Consider the following 18,739-nt stretch of genomic DNA (forward strand, 5'->3'; position numbering starts at 1 on the left):
TAGTAGCTGGCTCCCATGTAACTCTGTTCCCTCCCACTTCTTTTATGCTGTTCTTTTCATACACATTTCATCTTTATAGTATCATAAGCTCTACATCACAGTTTTGTAATTCTTGCTTTATATAGTTGCCTTTGAAAATAGATGTGAGCGTGAAGAAATTATAAACAAAAGCATGTTTATAATGTTTTTATATTTACCTGTGTAGTTAGGTTTGCTGGTGTCCTTTATTTTTCTGTGTGGATTCGAGTTATTGTCTGTTGTCCTCTCACGTCAGCCTAAAAGGCACTCTTGTCTATACCTGCAGATCGCTGGGCCTGGGATGCAGGAAGGATGGCAAGAGCCTCTGTTAAAATGTCACAGACCCCACTGTCTTACCTAAGTTCAATAGTTTCTCGTGGACAGAGGATTTGCTGTTCAGTCCATGGCTTTGGTTAATTTCCAGGGTTCTGAAATGATTGATGTTGCTTGTGCCTCTATTTTCATCAGTTTTGTGGGAGAGTGAGTTGACCAAAGTCCTTACTCTGGGAATGCGGATGTCGACTGCCTTAGGATCCCTGTTAATGTCAGGTTTTTTGTTCTTGGTCATTTTGGGGTAGGGGCCTGATGTGTCATTTTAATGTCCAAGAAAAATCCTCCTTTATCTCTGAAAATGTCTTTAAGTAATTTAGAATACACCTTGAGTTTCAGTGTTTCTCTTCTGTTCGTCGGGGCCACTAATTTGCACAGAAGTTCAAGAAAAAATAATTTAATAAATATGTCATATTCATTCACAAAACAGACGCACAGTACGCACTGACTTTCACAAGACATGAACAAACTAAACAGGTTGAAAAGTAGAACTGTCATTTTGCTGGATTTCAGGAGTACTGAATCCACCCTTTGTTTAAAGTCTTTGCCTCTTTAGGGGCGCCTGGGTGGCTCAGTCGGTTAAGCATCTGACTTCAGCTCAGGTCATGATCCTATGGTTCCTGAGTTCAAGCCCCACATTGGGCTCTGTGCTAATAGCATGGAGCCTGCTGGGGATTCTCTGTTTCCCTCTCTGTCTTCCCCTCCCAAGCTCATTCTCTCTCTCTCTCTCTCTCTCTCAAAAAAAAAAAAAAAAAAAAAAGTCTTTGCCTCTTTAGAATAATGGCAGTGTACTGTATTGGCAGCAGTGTTCTAGCGCCACCTAGTGCTACAAAGAAGTAAGAGCTGCTCTGCTTTTTCTTTTCTTTTTTTTTTTCCTTCTCCTTCTTCCCCCCAACTCCTTTTCCTCAACTTTCTTCACAATAGAATAAAACCTACTCCATGATTATCAGATTTAATCACTGGACATTTATAGAACACCGAATCTTAAATGTGCATATCAATCAATCAATTATTTATTTATTTATTATTATTTTTTAACATTTATTTATTTTTGAGAGACAGAGAGAGGGACAGAGAGCAAGCAGGGGAGGGGGTCAGAGAGAGGAGACACAGAACCCGAAGCAGGCTCCAGGCTCTGAGCTGTCAGCACGGAGCCGGTCGCGGGGCTTGAACCCGTGAACCATGAGATCATGACCTGAGCCGACGTTGGACACTCAACAGACTGAGCCACCTAGGCACCCCTATAAATCATTCTTTTAAAGCACACACAATGATTTACCAAACTGACCATATACTTTGTCATAAATCAAGTCTCAACAAATAATTGAAATCATTTAGAGTATGTTCTCTGGAATTAAATGGAATTAAATGGGAAATCATGAATTATTATAAAATTTCTCATATATATGTATACCAACATATCTCTAAAGCAATATATTTCTAAATAACCCATGGGTTATGGGAGTCCCAATGGAAACTAGAAAATATTTTGAACTGAACAATAATATGTATATACAATATATATGTCCATATATATGCCCAAGAAAATATATATAACAAATATATATATATAACGAATATATATACAAAATACATATATTATATATACCACACACACACACTATATATATATATATATATATATATATATATATATATATATAATTTGTAGAGTGCAACTAATACAATGGTTAGGGAAAAATTTATAGGTTTAACTGTATAGCTTTAGCTGTATGTAACTACATAGTTTCAACAATATATTAGGAACTGTGGCAAAAAAACAAATGAGCCAAGCATCTACCTCAAGACATTAGAAGAAGAACAAATTACGCTCAAATACAATAAAAGCCAGGAAAACAAATTGAGAACGTAAAATAACAAAATAGCAAAAATTTGATAGAGAAGATGAACACAGTCAAATGTTTGTTCTGGTTAATTTGATCAATCCCTGATGAGTGACCATGAAGGAGACAGGAGGCACAAATAATGGATTTCGGGAATGAAAAGGCACACATCATTGTGTATTTATGCCAGCTCTTAAAAATCACAAGAGCATGGTATTAACAGCTTTATGCTGACAAAGTAGAAAATTTAGACGAGATGGACAAACTTTTTCAAAATTCGATTTACCAAAAAGTCAAAAGAAGTGAAATATTCAAATAGACCTAAAATTGTCACCGGCATTGTATTCAAAATACATCTTAATTCTTCGTCTGGATGGGTTATTCTCTAGGCATGCTGTTTTGTGAGCTTGTAGACAGTAATTCTTTTTTATTTTCCTTTTCTTTTTTCCATAGTTTGTTCCCATGTTCCATAACTTTCTCTGCCCTAGTATAGTCACTCATTTTAGTGAAGCACATTTTCTGGTAGCTCTGAGAATGCGTACCCAAGAGTGTGGTAGACATTTGTGGTGCCCTGCAACACACAGATTAAGGTCACCCTCAAATGCCTGATTTTGGGATGTTAAACCATCCTTGAATTCCTGGGAAGAATCCTACAGAATTATGGTATCTAATATTTTTTTAATATGTTACTGGATTTAGAATGCCAATATTTTGTTGAGGATTTTGTTTTTGTTATAGAGGAATACAAATATTCTGAGGTTTTCTTTTCTTGTCATGTCTTCATCTGTTTTGGAATCAGGGAAATACTTGCCCCATAGAATGAGTTCATAAGCATTCTTCCTTCTCTCTTTTCTGAAAATGTTTGTATATGATAATCACAAGCTCTGTTAATAGCCAAAATTCTCTTCTCCTTTCCAGTTTTTCCTCTTTCATAATGTCTTGTTATTTTGTTTTTAGTCGATGCAATATTCCCTCGAATCTCATGGAGAATATGAATTCTAATGTTTAAGGACCTCTTATTATTTTCTTCAGGTGCCCTATTTTCATGGGGGCCATTTTCTTAGAGTGGTTAGCTTTTGAATCTTTAATTATTTTGGTAATTTAAAATTTTTTACTTTTTGCTCATAGTTATAAATGAGGCTCTTTAAATTAATGAGGATTAATCTCATAGGACTATGACAAATGCTATTAATCACTATTTCATTTCTCCGGCAGATACAACCTCTTCCCACTTGCCCACACTCAGAGCCTTCTCGGAGTCCAAAGAGTGTTCCATCCATAATAGTTAGTGAGTAAGAATGAGCCTCAACGGGGCCCATGAACTGACAGCAGACTGGCAGATGAAGAGCATGGACCGTTGAGCAGCATAAGGACCCCTTCACTAGGGTCAGTGGGCGGGCACACCAAGGTACAGGCTGCGTGGACGCCTCCATCAGCCTTTCTTTGCCCGGGGCTCTAGACTGCTCATGTTTGTTCACTGCTCTTTGGCGTAGCCATATTGTCATCCTCTGCTGGAGCAAATCCTCGGGGTGCTGATATCCATTTAGAGTTGCACTTGACAGGGGAAGCAGTGGGAAAGAGCCTCAGGAAGCCAAGGACATTAGGAATTTTACTGCTTGCTGCACCTAACTCCACTGTTTATGTTGTGGTGACTCAAACACAGCTGAGTCACTGCCCTCTCTCCAGCTCTATTGCCTACATTAGGGGCTAGACAAACACACTTCACCTCGAAGGCAATTCCTACACGACGAGGAGCCTGGATATGCCTCTGGCCACGGAAAGGTGGTGTTCCAGCTCCCATATAAACTTTAGTATTTCAATTCCAATTAATCTCAGTTCCCTAATATTTCAGTTTTTACATTGCTTCCCTCAGCCCTAGTCAATTGGATCGTGGCCCACACTGGGTGCCAGTAAATAACGTACAAGAGTTCTACATGGAAAACTATAAAATATTAGTGAAAGGTCTTAATAAATGAAGGGCTACATCTTGTTCATCATTGGAAAAGTTGAATATTAAGAAGACGTCAAGGGGCACTGGGGTGGCTCAGTCGGTTGAGCGTCCGAATTTGGCTCAGTTATGATCTCACAGTTTGTGGGTTTGAGTCCCCGAGTTCTGTGCTGACAGCTCAGAGCCTGGAGCCTGCTTCGGCTTCTGTGTCTCCTTCTCTCTGCCTCTCCCCAGCTTGTGCTTGCTCTCTCTTGCTCTCTCTCTCTCTCTCAAAAATAAATAATAAAAAAAATTAAGAAGATGTCAATTCTCTAAAAATTGACTAGTAGATTCAGTTATAATCCCAATAAAAATCCCATGCACAGGTGTGTGTGTGTGTGTGTGTGTGTGTGTGTGATAGGTATGTTGACATATGTTGACTTGCTGAGGAAACAGTATCAGCAAAAGCAGAAAGGCATGACGCAGCATGGTGTGTGCAAAGATATAGAAGTAGTTTGGGTTTCCAGAGATGAGGTTGTGGGGATTTGGTGAGGACAAGGCTCGGGGGGCCCTTAACTGCTTTTTGTTTGTTTGTTTTTGCGTGTGATGGAAACATGTTTAAGAAGGGGTAGAAAGGTTGGATTTACGTTTTATGTGAATCACTTTGGCTTCCCCTTCACCTGCTCTACTCTTTATGCAGGTAACCACATTCCCCGGGCTTCCATGCACCATGAGTTCCAGGTAGGTTTGGTCAGTGGAAGGGAGAGGTAAAGATTGGAAGTCTGGAGAAGAGAAGTCAGGGCATTCATGTATCCCTACCCCCACTGTTGCCTGTTGTGGGATTTGTTGAGGCAGCTGTACATCCTCCAGGCTCCAACTCTCCAACCTGCACTGCCATGGCTCTGTCTCCTGCTGCCAATCCTTGGCTTCTCAGTTCGGACAATACCACCTCCAGTCCTAGGAGCCCTGCTTCTGCCTTTGCTCATCTCCAGGGTCTTCATCATCCATCATTTCCTGTCTCAGCTTTTCCCTTTGCCCTGTCAGATCATCTCTGCTTAAAAGCCAAGAGCTGCTCTTTTCTTTTCTTCCTGGATGGACATTAATTGACCTAGGGGGTTAAGTTGGAGAAACGAAAACCCATCAGGAAGCCACTGAGATAGTTCAAGTGAGAAATCCTCAGGACCTCACCCGAAGCAGTGGTTGTAGGGACAGAGCGAAATGTATCTAGTAATAGTCTCTTGGAGATAAAATTGATAAGACTTGACGATTGACTGGATGAGTTGCTAAGAGAAAGAGGGATGGGAGAGAAGGGGGATCTAGGGTAGATTCCTGGTTCTTTTTAAAAATTATGTATTTATTTTGGCAGAGAGAGAGGGGCAGAGAGAGAGAGAGAGAATCCCAAGCAGGCTCCGCAGCGTCAGCACAGAGCCTGACGCAAGGCTCCATCCCACAAACTGTGAGATCATGACCTGAGCCGAAATCAAGCGTCGGACACTCAACAGACTGAGCCACCCAGGTGCCTCCAAATCCCCACTTCTAAGTGATTACGATCCAAAATACAGAAGGCACACTTTTCTCTGCCATCATGGTATGTGCAGTTGATTGTTCCTGGTCGTGTCTTCTCACAGGACTTTCAGGATCAAGCAATTCCTGGCCAAGAAACAAAAGCAGAAGGGTCCCATTCCCCAGGGGATTTGGATGAAAAGTGGTAATGAAATCAGGTGCAACTCCAGGAGGAAGCCCTGGATGGAGAAGAACCAAGCTGGGTCTGTGAGGGATCACACAGGAGATGGCACATATATTCATGCCGCAGGAGGGTCACATGCTCGTACCCTATCACACTGTAAACAGTGCCACCACCTGAACAATAGACATGTTTTATTGGGGAAATGATTTTCCTCTATTGCTATGCTTCTGGACAAGTAGGTTGGTTCGGTAATAAATATGTGAGATCTTTTGTTTTTGTTTTGTTTTGTTTTGTTTTTAAAAAACAAACCAAAATACAGAAGGTGCAACAGGAGAATTGCCAATAAGGGAGAAGCCAGTGAGTGACACATGCTGAGTGTGAACAATGAGTGTGAACATGCTGAGGTTGGGGGGCCTCCAAGGGGATATAAATCTGAAGTTCAGGAAAGAAGTCAGGGCTGAATATAAAGACTTCAGGTCATTAACACATGCATAATAGTTAAAGCCAGGAGAGTAGATTTAGGCTACCCAAGAAAATCAGTGGTGGAGAAGAGACATGCTTATTTTTTCCCCCCCTGTGTTTTTTGTTTTTTGTTTTTTTAATTTTTTAACTGTTTATATTTATTTTTGAGACAGAGGGAGACAGAGCATGAGCAGTGGAGGGGCAGAGAGAGAGAGGGAGACACCAAATCCGAAGCAGGCTCCAGGCTCTGAGCTGTCAGCACAGAGCCCAACGCAGGGCTCGAACCCACGAACCGTGAGATCATGACCTGAGCCCGAGGTGGACGCTTAACTGACCGAGCCACCCAGACGCCCATTCCCCCATATTAAAAGCCAGTTCGTTAAAAGGAGCGCTTTGCTGACACCTACCCCCAGGTCCTCTAGAGAGTTGCTTAGTTTGGTCGTTTCTTCTTCAGAACATGCTCACTCTTATGAAAGAGAATGAATCCGGTATCTGCCCATGTCACTACCTTCGATCCTGGAGCTGAAGAAAGCAAGGGTCACTCCTAACGACAATGTTCACTCTGCATTTGGCCTCTTCTGTGGCACTTGACACGATTAACCGTTTCCTTCTGGAGTTGCTCTTTCCCTCTGTAGTTACTTGGTGATAACAGGCCCTCCTTGGTCTCCTCTTCTCTTTCCTTCCTTCCGCCTGCTTTAACCCTTGTGATCCACAGCCCCCACGCTTCCTACTCCACACTCTTTTCCAGGAGTCTGTCACTCCCTTTCCTGGAATTCCCCAAGTCTGTGTCCCCACTTGAGACACCTCTGCTAAGCCCCAGAGACCATCGTCACACTACCCCCCCCCGCTAAGTCCCCAGGAAAATTCAGAGCCGTCGTTTTTTGGTTTTTGTTTTTCCCCGCTACACAGCCTAACATTCCCTAACTTGATTAATTTCACCGCATCATCACCCCACCCCCAAACAGAAAATTACTTTCTTTTAAAATAATTTTTAAAGTTTTATTTTATTTGGGAGACAGAGAAGGAGAGAGAGAGAGAGAATGGGGGAGGGGCAGACAGAGAATCCTCAACAGGCTCTGTGCCACCAGTGCAGAACCTGATGTGGGGCTCGAACTCACAAAATCATGAGATCGTGACCTGAACCAAAGCCAAGAGTCAGATGCTGAACCGACTGAGTGTCCCAGGTGCCCCGGAAGTTACTTTATTCTTTTATCTCTACATTGAATTGGTTGCCAAGTCCTAAGTCACATTTAATCCCTCAATATCACATTCATTCTTGCTGTTCCAGGTATTCAACATTTCCCCCTGCACTGTTGTTTATGTCACATCCAGGCTTAAAGCTTTTCAATGCCTGTCTATTGCCAAGGATAAATTTTTTAATGTTTATTTATTTTTGAGAGAGAGAGAGAGAGAGAGACAGAGACAGGGCATGAGTGGGGGAGGATCAGAGAGAGAGGGAGACACAGAATCGGAAGCAGGCTCCAGGCTCTGAGCTGTCAGCACAGAGCCTGATGTGGGGCTTGAACCCATGAACTGTGAGATCATGAGCTGAGCCAGAGTCGGACATTTAACCGACTGAGCCACCCAGGCGCCCCACCAAAGATAAATTCTGAAGAACTTCAAATGATACATGAAACTGACCTTGCACCCTTGGGGGTTCTAGGGGGAAATCTGAAACTGGCCCCCATACACGGAGGGCAAGGGGAGACCAAAGAAAGAGGCAGCCCGCTCTAGATTGGTAGGTGGCAATTTTAATAAGCAAGGGAACTTATACACCTGGCTTGTCTTGGGTGGCTGTGAGATGGGTAGCTGTCTGCACCTGCCCGCCGGAATCTTAAGTTTATCCACAGGCCTTAACCTGGTTCAGTTGTGTAAACGGTCCAGATGGTCTCAATAACACATTGCTCTCTCAAGTCTGCATTCTTGATGTGGGTCCTAGTGGAAAAATGGTGAATGAAACATATATTCCAAGTATGCGGGTGGGGTTGGGGTATGTGTGGGAGGGGTTAAGAGCCTCGGATAGCCCTGGCCCAGCCCTCAGGTCAATCAGGGATCACGTCCTTTTGGTGACCTCCCACAACAGGATACATGTATACAATTGTATATATTATAGCACACAGAACATTTTGTTGCAAGTCTGTGTTGGTTTGCCTGAGTCCTCTTGTAGTCTGTGAACTCCTTCATGGTAAGAATTATATTTTATTGATGTTCCCTTTCTCAGTCTTCTGCAAAATGCCTGGCGCATAGAATGTGTTCAATAAATATTTGATGAATCAGGCAGACACAAATGAATAAGGGCACTCCCTTAGTGCGGGAACGGACCTGCTGCACTCCTCCGGGAGCCATGCACATGCAAGTGATCCTTTAGTGTGGGTCTTCCTGTGGAGTCAGTTGATTGATTCATTCATGAACTATTTATGGAGCACCTGGTAGGTTCCAAGCATTGAGCCATATAACAGGCATCCTCTTGGCTTTGAGAAAACTATCATTCCAATACAAAAAGCAGAATTATTACATTTTGGCTAGTCATTCCTGCAGATGAATGCAGAGTCGATTAAAAAGTGGTTAAGGCTGACGGCATACACACTAGTGAGACTTTGGCTGTAACCCAGTGGGCTTTCATGTTCCAGACTTGCTCCTTAGGACAGACCTCATCTTATCTCATTTCAGCATAGGAAGGCTGGGATGCCCTTACTGGACCTGGCTAAGGCAGCCATGAGCAAATGCTGCTGCGCACCAGAACATGGCCAGGGCGCACATGGGCGCCCATATCAGAGACGAAATGTGATGTGTTTGGGGCAGATGACACAGGAAAGGCATATCTGAGGACCATGGAACCTTCCAATCCCTGCTCTTTCCCAAAGGCCCTAACACAGGGCTTTCTCTGCTTATTCCTAAGCAAGGCGAGTTCCCTTTTCTCTGTCTCTTGTCCAAAGCTTGCTTTCAGAAGACAATTTGAAATTTATCTACTATAAATTATAAAACAGTATAAGAACTAAAGATCACGAGTTCACTGGTACCTTCTAGTGGGCCTTCCCATCTAAACAGTATGGAAAGACTTAGACTAACCTTCTGAATAGTCGATTGATGACTGGGATTATATTCTAGGCATAATACAAAAAGACAAGTCTAACCGAAGCTCCTGAAATGATTCCAGGAAGATGGTCATCTTCTTGATGTGCCAAGTTGGACAACAGAGGGGACGAAGGGAAAAGGTCAGGGAGGGGAAAAGGTCAGTGCCAAAGGCACAGGCGGGGCTTAGGCTGACTACTAGAACGTCCGGGGGCCAGCAGTTAATTCAGGAGAATGAAACTGTGCCAGTGCTGGGGCGGGGCGGGGTGGGGGGCGGATTACAAGCAGTGATGTGTGACAGGATCTTGTGTTACATAAACCTTTTGGTGCAGGCAGCAAAAGGGGAAAAGGCAAAAGTGCGTGCTTTGGATGGTCTCTTCTGCACGAGAACATCTTTGATTTTTCAGCCCTTCTCGCCCGTGGTGAGAAGATGGGGAGGAAGAGGAAGGGGCAGAGAGCAGAGCCAAGGCAGAGCGGCTGGAGGGGCTCAGGAATCCTTCCCCCCCCGCAGGCGGGCCTGTGGAGGGACTCTGGGCGGGCGCTGGGCGGAGCCTCTGGAGCATCCTCTGAGCGGCCGCCTCTGAGCACCATGGGAAAATCCTTCCTCCCTCGGACATGGCGCCCACCTGCCCCGCGGCAGCAGCCGGCTCCGGCGCCGCGGTTCGCGGGTCCGGGCAGGAGAGCAGCTCGAGCTTCAGTCGCGGGGCGGAAGGTGGGGGAGGGGGCGGCGGCAGCGGTGGCGGCGGTGGCGCCGCCCGCGGGCCTGGGTGTTAGAGCCGAGGGCGCCCGGGGACCGGCGGGCGGAGCGCAGCGGGGCGCCGCCGGCCCCGGGGCGCAGCAGGCATGGTGTCCCAGGCGCTGCAGCTGCTCCGGCAGGGCGTGTGGGCCGCGCTCACCGGCGGCTGGTACCACGACCCGGAGCAGAGCAAGTTCACCAACAGCTGCCACCTCTACCTGTGGCTGTTCCTGCTGCTGCTGCCCCTGGCCTTGCACCTGGTGAGTGGGGAGGTTCGAGCCGGGGAGACGTGAGGGTGGAGGCAGGAGGGGAGAAAGCCACCCCAACCTGCGTGTCTGCCTCGTGATGGAAAGGGCTGGCAGCGATTCTTAAGGGATGGGATGAAGAAGTATAAACGTACCGTTATGAGATAAATAAGTCACGGGGTGCAATGTACGGCGTGGGGAACACAGTCGGTAATAATTGTATTAACTTTGTAAGGTGACAGACGGTAACTGGACTTGCCGCGGTGACGGTTTCGCAGTGTATACAAATGTCGAATCACTCTGTTACACACCACGAACTAATATAGCATTGTACGTCAGTTACACCTCAATTGAAAAGAGAAAAGTTGGAATGAGGACGGCCCTCGGGATTTGGGGACAGAGGAAGTACAGGGAAAGGGGGACAGGGACTCGTTAGCAGGAAAAGAAGTAGAAAGGACTTTGGGGGCTCTGGGACTCATTAAGAATTGACGCTGACTGTCAGGATGAGTCAGACTCTGCTTGTGGCCGGGGGATGTGGAACCTGTTTTGTAGGTGGAAAATCCTAGGCCTTCTGGCTGGTTAGCTGGGCATGACGGCCAAAATGCAAAATGAAATGTTAAAAACAAACCTATTTCAGTTGTTGATCTTCTAATCCCCCTCCCCTCCTTTCCTGTTTTGCTTTGAGAAGGCAGGTTCAATGATCAAGTACTCAACTTTCGATTTCCACGCCATTATGTAAAGAAATCTGTAGGAAGATATATCACTGGGTAAATCTAATGTAGTTTACGCTAAGCATTACAGTACCTAGTTGGGGCTTGCCACTTTAATAGGTTACCATAATTGAGCGCTTGCAGAATCACTACATCATGACCTTCTTGGGTAAATTAAATATACCTAATTGAAACAATGTTTCAATCTGAAGAGAAACCGTACAGATAAAGGGTTCCATGTCTTATTCAATGTTCTGTGCCAAGGATCTGATTTTGATAGCTCTGTTGAAAGACTTTATTCCAGGGGCGCCTGGGTGGCGCAGTCGGTTGAGCATCCGACTTCAGCCAGGTCACGATCTCGCGGTCCGTGAGTTCGAGCCCCGCGTCGGGCTCTGGGCTGATGGCTCAGAGCCTGGAGCCTGTTTCCGATTCTGTGTCTCCCTCTCTCTCTGCCCCTCCCCCGTTCATGCTCCGTCTCTCTCTGTCCCCAAAATAAATAAACGTTGAAAAAAAAAAATTTAAAAAAAGAAAGACTTTATTCCTAAAATGAAATTTAATCATCTTCTCCCCTGCAAAAATCTTCAGTGAGTTTGCACAGCTGATGAATTCCAAGTTCAACATTAGAGGCTGTCCATGATCTGGCTCCTGTTTTCCTCTTTCTGGCGGTTTATCCAGAGGGTCAGAATTCTAACTCTGAAATCAGGCTGCCTGAGTTAAATTTTGGGTCCACCTCTTACCAGTACTATGACCTTGGGGAAGTTGCTTACATTATCTTATTTTTCATTTTCTTAGCTGTAAAATGAGAAAAACAATACTACCAGATGGACGGTGTTGTTTAGGGGCTTAAATGAGACACTGCACATACAGCCATCCACCTGTCTGGCTTGACCCAGGAATGGACACAGACCTGTTTTAAATTTCTGTTTTGCGGCAGAGTAGCTGCTTGGCGTGATGTTTAACCTCTCTAAACCTTAGTTTTCTCAGCCTTAAAACGGATGTGATAATGATCATGTCTCGGGAAAAGCAAGTAAATTTTTGTATAAAAGGCATTGAGATGCAGAGGCTGATCCATGGATGCCCTTCAACATGTTAAGTTTCCTTCTTCTTCTGTGACCTTGTTCATCGTTTTTCCCTGGCCCGTAGGTCTTGATGTTTTTCTCTTTGCCTGGAGGGGCAGCGTAGCTGGGTGATGAGGAACACAAACTTGGGTTCAATCTTGGTTCTTGTGCTTACCAGCTCTGTGAGCTTGAGCAAGCTCGAGCTTTCTGGTGTGTAAAGCAAGGATAATAGTACCCCCCTTATAGGGCAAATATGAGGGTTGATTGAATGAATGAATGAAAATGCTTCTCAGTACCTGGCACATAGTGACTGTTCAATATGAGCTGGGCTTCCTCCCCCTCCCCCTGCCCTTTTCTCATCATTTACTTTCCATAATCTCTCCATCCTTCTCTGTCTCAGTTTCCCTGATTTCCATTCAGCTAGAATTAACTTCTCTTCTCTCTTGCCTTTACCCCATTCTGTATTTACTGTTGGTATAATAGCACATTTTGAATTCTGCTTTGCACTTAGTTGCTGGAACATGTACCTCTGCTTCTAGATCATGGGTTTTGATTTTGTCGATTCATCTTGCTTTTTCACAGTGCATCTAGCAAAGTGTCCTGCATTTGGTTAACCGTGATCTCATATATAATAAACTTGTGGCAATAAAATCAACCTGTATCTTTCTGTTCCATCCAACATTATATTGTCTACCTCACTGTATATTTTCAGTATTTCTGAAAATTAAAGCAATATATATTTCACCTCTAATCCCTCTCCTCAGCAACAACCACATTTACATGTAATGCATATTTCTATAGATTTTTTTTTAGGTATGTGGGCTCATTTTTACATAACTCCTTATAAGATTTGATGTGTGCCTGTGATCAGAATCCTTAATTTCTATCTAATTATGCTTTATTGAGTAGCTTGACTCTAACTTGTATTTGTAAATAGGAAATTGCCCTTAATTAAGTTCCTCTTTAATGCTATTTTAAAATAATTTTTTTTTTGGCTAGATCTCAAGAGTTTAGGAAGTAAAAAACTGATACCTTAAATAATCTTACTCTTATATTGGATTTTTTGGATCAGACCAGTTATACCAAAATTTTTGTATCTTTTTGCCAGTGTGCTTTGACCTATTATAGAATAATTTTATGTGAATGCATTTGTTGTCCTGCTACTTTTTAAATGTATCCTATCTTTTAAAAAATGCAGCTTATCCCTTTGTTTCTCTGGTCTTCTGGTCTCTGAATGTGACCTTAGCAATAAAAGACCCTCCTTCCTCAGCAGAGGGTTCTGTGCTACTAAGTCTTGAGGTTTAAATATATTCTTCTGAGCTTCAGGGCTGCCTGGGGTTGCTAACATCTTTTTCAGTTTTTTCCGCTTACAGGAACTTAGTCCAAAAAAACTACCTGACTGCTCACTGATAGCAGGGGCTTATTTGAAGTTCTGTTATTTAAGGGGTCCTGAACTTTCCTGATTTTTGCAGTTTGAGTTGAAACATGTTTAACCAAGATAGTTCTACTGTAGGGAGAATCCATACCTTTCAATTTGATAGGGGCTTTGAGTATGTAAATTAAAACTTTATTATTAATTATTGAGGCAAACTTATCTCTGAGCCCTAGAGTTTCCTGAGGCCTGGTTGATAATGTGGAAACTAGATTATTTATTAGCATTTATAAGTTATTCACATCTTTTTGGGAAATGCTAAAAAATGCACAACTATAAACACGAAGCCACTTTGGATAATTTGGAAAGAGTTTTACTTTGATTTATTACCGATCTGATTTTCTTTCGGACGAACTGAAAGATGCATTTGTCATTAGAGATATTTAAACTGTCACTTACTACAAGGGGCTTGTGCTTATTCTTGTGAGATAACAGACGGACATTCTTGTGAAGCGTTAGAACAGGAATGCCCTGGGCGTGATGCTGACCCTGTTCTGGCGACACTAGGCCAGTGTCCAAAGGCATCTCTGCTCTACCCTCTACGAATTGTGTGATTGTGCAAGTCACTTCACTTCTCCAAGCCTCAGTTTCAGCCTCTGTAATAGGGGGAGTATGGGTTTCATTTTATAGATTCAGCAACTGAAATCCAGAGGGGAGTAGGTTACCTGCCTAAGGCCATATAGACTATAGGTGGTAAAATTCAGAATTTTCGCTGAGGTCCTGTTGTATCCCAGCCCTTGGCCTTTCCACAACACTGTGCGGCCACATCTGCTACACAGGAGAGCATCTGAACTCCCTGAAGCAGTAGGCCCTCAAAAAGTGGCCTTCTGATTATCCTGGTGGTGGTAGGACCAACGTGAGTAGAACAAGAGTTGAAGAGTGGAAAAAATGGGTTGGAAACTTGATATTCTTTAAGATCCATTGGAGGGCAACATTGTGTATGATTTTCACACCGAAAGCCTGTCTTTTATTTTAGGACTATAGCTTTATGTTCCCTTTCCTTTTCTTTTTGCCAGACTTGCTGTTTCCAGTTCTGCCTTTTAATTTAGTGTTAGAGACTTTCTTTGGTAGGAACCACTTCATTTCTAATTGCTCTGATTATCCAGTGGGATTACCTACCTGGGAATGCAAGCTGGTGCAGCCACTCTGGAAAGCAGTATGGAGGTTCCTCAAAAAACTAAAAATAGAACGACCCTACGACCCAGCAATTGCACGACTAGGCATTTATCCACGTGATACAGGTGTGCTGTTTCGAAGGGACACGTGCACCCCCATGTTTCTAGCAGCACTGTCAACAATAGCCAAAGTATGGAAAGAGCCCAAATGTCCATCGATGGATGAATGGATAAAGATGTGGTATATATATACAGTGGAGTATTACTCGGCAGTCAAAAAGAGTGAAATCTTGCCATTTGCAACCACGTGGATGGAACTGGAGGGTGTTATGCTAAGTGAAATTAGTCAGAGAAAGACAAAAATCACATGACTTCACTCATATGAGGACTTTAGGAGACAAAATGGATGAACATAAGGGAAGGGAAACAAAAATAATATAAAAACAAGGAGGGGGACAAAACATAAGAGACTTATAAATATGGAGAACAAACAGAGGGTTACTGGAGGGGGTGTGGGAGGGGGGATGGGCTAAATGGGTAAGGGGCACTAATCTACTCCTGAAATCATTGTTGCCCTAGAGGCTAACTAATTTGGATGTAAATTTTAAAAAAATAAAATTAAAATAAAAAAATAATAAGATGATTTACCCAAGACCTCTAGGCTCATAGGTGGTAGAACTCCAAGTCTGATATTCTCCCTACCACCCACTTCCGTGGCTTCCTCTCAATAAGTGGCTATAGTCGAGATTCTTCTGTGACTGTGCTGCTCACTCATGGGAATCTGACCCGATGCAACCAGGAAAGGCAGAAGGAAAGACCTCTGCAAAGGTCAGACCATGCATTGCCTGAGGCTATTGTTCTCCATTCCAGCCCCAAGAACTCTTAAGAGATCAATGAAAACATACACTGGGAAATAAAAGAGGCAGGAGAAAAATTAAAAACAAAACACAATGAAACAAATGGGATTACCTATCATGTGCTAGTATCGCACTAGATAGCAAGTCAGCAAACCATGCCTGCTAGGGGGGCTTATTACACCTGGTGGGGGACTCTCCTGTTGTAGTCTGTAGCCACTTGCCCATTTGGATACATAATTAGTTTTCCCTGGGTTTTCTGTTTCTTTGTATCCCTCCTTCCACTCCCACCTCTAGCGTATCAAACGCCTTTGCATGAATTATGGGAAGATGGTGTGTTCAAAAAGCCACCTCTTCCTGGCTCAGGACTTGGGGACTAGACTCCAGCCACCATTGGATCCTGTCAGCTGGAGGCCTTTGTGCAAGATGCAGCTTGCCCAGCCTGACACAGCAGGCCTGGCCGCGTTGGCTTGATTGTTGTTACTTTGCTGGGCTACTTCACCGGCTGCTGTTCTCAAAGGTTCCCTCTCATGGTCAGTCCTAGCGTTTATATTAGATGTCCCTGAAAGAAAGGCTTTCTTTGCTGTTGGATCACATGGACCATACTTTCTGTTTTGGTGCTTTGACCTCCGGGGGCGTATTCATTCACACATTGAGATGCATGAACCTCTGTGCGTTCCCATAACTTAACTGGCATGTCTGAACTTCCTTCCTTCTGCCCTCACCTGCCTCCTGCCCTCACCTGCTTCCTGCCCTCACCTGCCTGAAACAGATTGGGGTTCAAGGTGAGGCAGCCAAATCTTGCGGATGGATGCTTAAAGGCATTCTTTCCTGGCCCTGGGCCTCCACAGAAGTGCAGACCCAAGCCTTCTGGATTCGGGCTCAACACCATTCCATGCAGTTGTCTTTAAAATCGTGCTGTTCCCAACGGCTGTTTGGACTATGTGTGCAAAGGTCTTGGCTTCCTGGATCCATGAGGGCTTTGTTTTCCTGGCGTAAGCCCTTGGACTGGGGATGCCCCTCCATCCCTGGGGTAGCTCAGGGCAGTCATCTTCAGTCTCTCCTGAGTGATGATTGACACCTTCTGCAAAATTCCTCCTACTTATCCTGGCCTTCTGCCACTCAGACACATGGATGTTGTGGGCGGGTTGTGTTTTGTCTCTGTGGCAAAAGAACCAGCATCTGCCTGGTCCTGGGATGTCGGCCTCTGGAGCAGCCTCCAAATATAGTGCTTTTCCCCCCTTTCTTTCTGTTCTAGTATTTCAAGTTCATGACTAATTTTCTGGTGGTTAAATTTATGTCTCTCAGCCCACCTCCACTTCCCTGAGAGCTTTTTGAGATTTCTCCCAATTAGTACCTAGTTATATTTGGATGCCACTCTCCTCAGATATTTTTTTTTTTCCAATTGTAATGTCTAATACTTTAATGCCCTTGGTGTTATTTATTTATTTATTTATTTATTTATTTATTTATTTATTTATGTGTAGGGAAGTTTATGCTTATCAAGTGACCGCTGTTCTCCTGATTTTAACCTCTTGGTCCCTCAGATGGTTACTTTTAAGTCTTACCCAACCATATTCCCATTTGTCTTTCCCACATCTTATAGAAGATAAAAAATGGGCTAGTTCTTAGTGGTACTCAGATTTTCCCCTTATTTTCTTTTCTTTTTTTTAATGTTTATTTATTTTTGAGAGAGAGAGAGAGAAAGAGAGAGAAGGAACACAAGCAGGGAAGGGGCAGGGAAAGAGGGAGACACAGAATCTGAAGCAGGCTCCAGGCTCTGAGCTGTCAGCACAGAGCCCGACCGGGGGGCTCAAACTCACGAACCGCGAGATCATGACCTGAGCCGAAGTCAGACGCTTAACTGACTGAATCCCCCCTGTCTCCTCCCTTGTTTTCTTTTGAATCTTTCCCCTGTAACATTTATTATATTATTATTATATACTATCGGAATGCAACAGCCAACGCTCACCAACCACATCTAAGGTGGGCCCTCTTGTGAGAGCTTTGCCTGCACTCCGCCATCTTGTCCTCACAACCCAGAGAGGTGCTGCCATTATTCCCCTGTTACAGTTGATGGCATTGGCGCAGAGAAGGTGGTTAACATGCATGAGGATGTGTGGCCAGTTGTGACCTAACCAGAGTGAGAGTCCCAACAGTCCGTACTCTTACCTCCCAGCCGTTGTTTCACAACATGGGCATGTATGTCCTACACATACATGTTGTTATGAAGAGACACAAACACTGAAAATGTGCAAAAGACCATCTAATGAAAAGTTAATTTCCCTGGACTCTTGTCTCTACTATGTCATTCGAGAGGCTACCATCACACACAGTCTCTCGTGTGTTGTTCGGAGGATATTTTATATGCAGGCGGGTGGAGATTTGGTGTGAGGGATACTGGTCTGAATCATAAAGCAGCCTTCTTTGTCCTCTGTTGCCCATTTGGTTTGTTCTCTAGAGAGTTTGTTCTCTACTCCTAGATAAAAGCAGTTGCAATCCCCGGGATTTCAGCTCGCAAGTAATAAAAGTCCAACAAATAAAAAATAAAAGTTTGACACAGACTTGACTGAGATTTCAGAATGTCCAGTTCTGTATGATAATCAAAGCTTCAACCACTCAGTCATTTCTACGGGCAGGAATGGGTACAAGGAAGGAGGGCTGTTTCCCACTACTCCTCCCTAACATGTTGGTCGATATTTCTGACGTCTTTAGTCTCGATGAGCAGGAAAGCTCTTTGTTGACTGGCACAGTGGTAGGCCGGCTCTGGGACAAGGATGCACATGTCCCCAGCTGAACCCCTCTGGCGAGGCCCTTCCCCATGTCCTTCACAGACCCTGTTCTCCGTGCCGGTATTTTGTCCCTTGCAGTTCCACGAGGAGAGCTGCCTCATCTCTGTCCCGCCTCCACAGTTTCTCAGAATGGGAAGTCCACCCCAGCGACTTCTGCAGGGCCTTTCTACACTGGCAGCCCTTTTGGACGTTATCTAAAGCAAACTCTTGCAGGCTCGAAATCATAGCCTCCTATGATTTCTCCTATGCCCTCTCCCAACAGACTCTGGGAGGGAAGGCCAACCTCAAGCGTAGGAACATCCCCCTCGTCCCTGATCAGAGCAGTGAGCCAACTGGTCTCTCATCTTTTAGCTCTTCTGGGAAGGAGTCAGACACCAGTCTACTGTGCTTCCCACTCCCCCACCCAGATTGTGGGGGACCCACACTAAGTCTCTGAGTGGTCCCACTGAAGCCTTTC

The 18,739-nt window shown here is 44.2% G+C and overlaps 1 protein-coding gene and 1 long non-coding RNA gene across 5 annotated transcripts in view; both read left to right on the forward strand.

Annotated features, from left to right (window-relative positions):
• The first annotated feature begins 2,038 nt into the window (after window positions 1-2,038).
• Window positions 2,039-6,076, forward strand: LOC147575802 (uncharacterized). The gene is made up of 2 exons (XR_015241967.1): window positions 2,039-3,476; window positions 5,748-6,076. It is a non-coding gene; the product is annotated as an uncharacterized LOC147575802 (long non-coding RNA).
• A 4,069-nt stretch (window positions 6,077-10,145) lies between these two features.
• Window positions 10,146-18,739, forward strand: part of PCNX2 (pecanex 2) — a 303,804-nt gene continuing 295,210 nt past the window's right edge. For 2 of the 4 annotated variants that reach the window (XM_086679664.1, XM_086679662.1), the window contains exon 1: window positions 10,146-10,336. In XM_086679664.1, the coding sequence (XP_086535790.1) occupies window positions 10,184-10,336 (153 nt within the window). In that variant the 5' untranslated portion in view covers window positions 10,146-10,183. The remainder of the gene's footprint in view (window positions 10,337-18,739) is intronic. The other 2 variants (XM_086679661.1, XM_086679663.1) reach the window with 1 other exon arrangement.

This window comes from Puma concolor, chromosome D2 (assembly GCF_028749965.1).
Source record: "Puma concolor isolate L17-30 chromosome D2, mPumCon1.1.hap2, whole genome shotgun sequence".
Lineage (NCBI taxonomy): Eukaryota > Metazoa > Chordata > Mammalia > Carnivora > Felidae > Puma > Puma concolor.